This window comes from Corvus brachyrhynchos, unplaced genomic scaffold, assembly GCF_000691975.1.
Source record: "Corvus brachyrhynchos isolate BGI_N302 unplaced genomic scaffold, ASM69197v1 scaffold150, whole genome shotgun sequence".
Classification (NCBI taxonomy): Eukaryota; Metazoa; Chordata; class Aves; order Passeriformes; family Corvidae; genus Corvus; species Corvus brachyrhynchos.
Window position 1 is genome coordinate 2,952,470 of NW_008236162.1, and position 739 is coordinate 2,953,208.

Below are 739 nucleotides of genomic sequence, written 5' to 3' on the forward strand. Positions count from 1 at the left end.
GTGGCCGTGCCGCCCTGCAGATGCCCATCAACGCCTCCAACGCCCTGACCCTGGCCCACCAGCTCCGCGTCTACACGGCCGAGGCAGCCAACTTCTCAGACATGGTTGATGTTCTCTATGTGGCCCAGATGATAGAGAAGTTTATTGGCTACGTGGACCAGATCAAGCAGGTAATGAGCACTGCGGGTGTCCCCTGCTTGCCCCAGTGCAGCCTGGTGCTTTTGGGGTGGAAAAGCATGAATTGGGGGATTTCCACGGGGGACGGCGGTAGCTCTTTGCAGAGCCGCTTGCTGTCCCCAGCTGACAGACGTGATTGTGGAGATGGCCAGCAACATCATGCTGGTGGACGACCACATCCTGTGGATGTCTCAGAAGGAGGAGAAGGCCTGCTCCAGCATCGTGCGCTCCCTGGAGAGGATCGCAGCCCACACACTGGGCAGCAACTCCCAGCACATGGCAGTGGTGAGGGGGAACATGGGGTGGGGCTGGGTAGGGGGAGGATGCAGAGGGAGGAGTGGGTGGGATGCTGGTGTGGGGTCTCTGGCAATGCCAGGGGGGTCTCTGCCCGTGCCAGGGCTGATGACCACCCCACGGTGCTGTGCCTGGCAGAACTCTCGCAACATCGCCTTCGAGGCTTACGTGGTAAAGCCCGAGAGCTACGTGGGGCTGAGCTGCGTGGCATTCCAGCGGCGGGAGGGGGTCCCCCCAGGACGTCCCCCCTCGGCCGAGCCGGGGGCCG

The 739-nt window shown here is 63.1% G+C and overlaps 1 protein-coding gene across 1 annotated transcript in view; it reads left to right on the top strand.

Moving 5' to 3' along the window:
- ADGRA2 (adhesion G protein-coupled receptor A2) overlaps positions 1 to 739 on the top strand; it is an 11,506-nt gene that overhangs the window by 5,569 nt on the left and 5,198 nt on the right. Inside the window, exons 8-10 of the mRNA XM_017732560.1 lie at positions 1 to 170; positions 301 to 462; positions 610 to 736. Coding sequence (XP_017588049.1) covers positions 1 to 170; positions 301 to 462; positions 610 to 736 — 459 coding nt within the window. The remainder of the gene's footprint in view (positions 171 to 300; positions 463 to 609; positions 737 to 739) is intronic.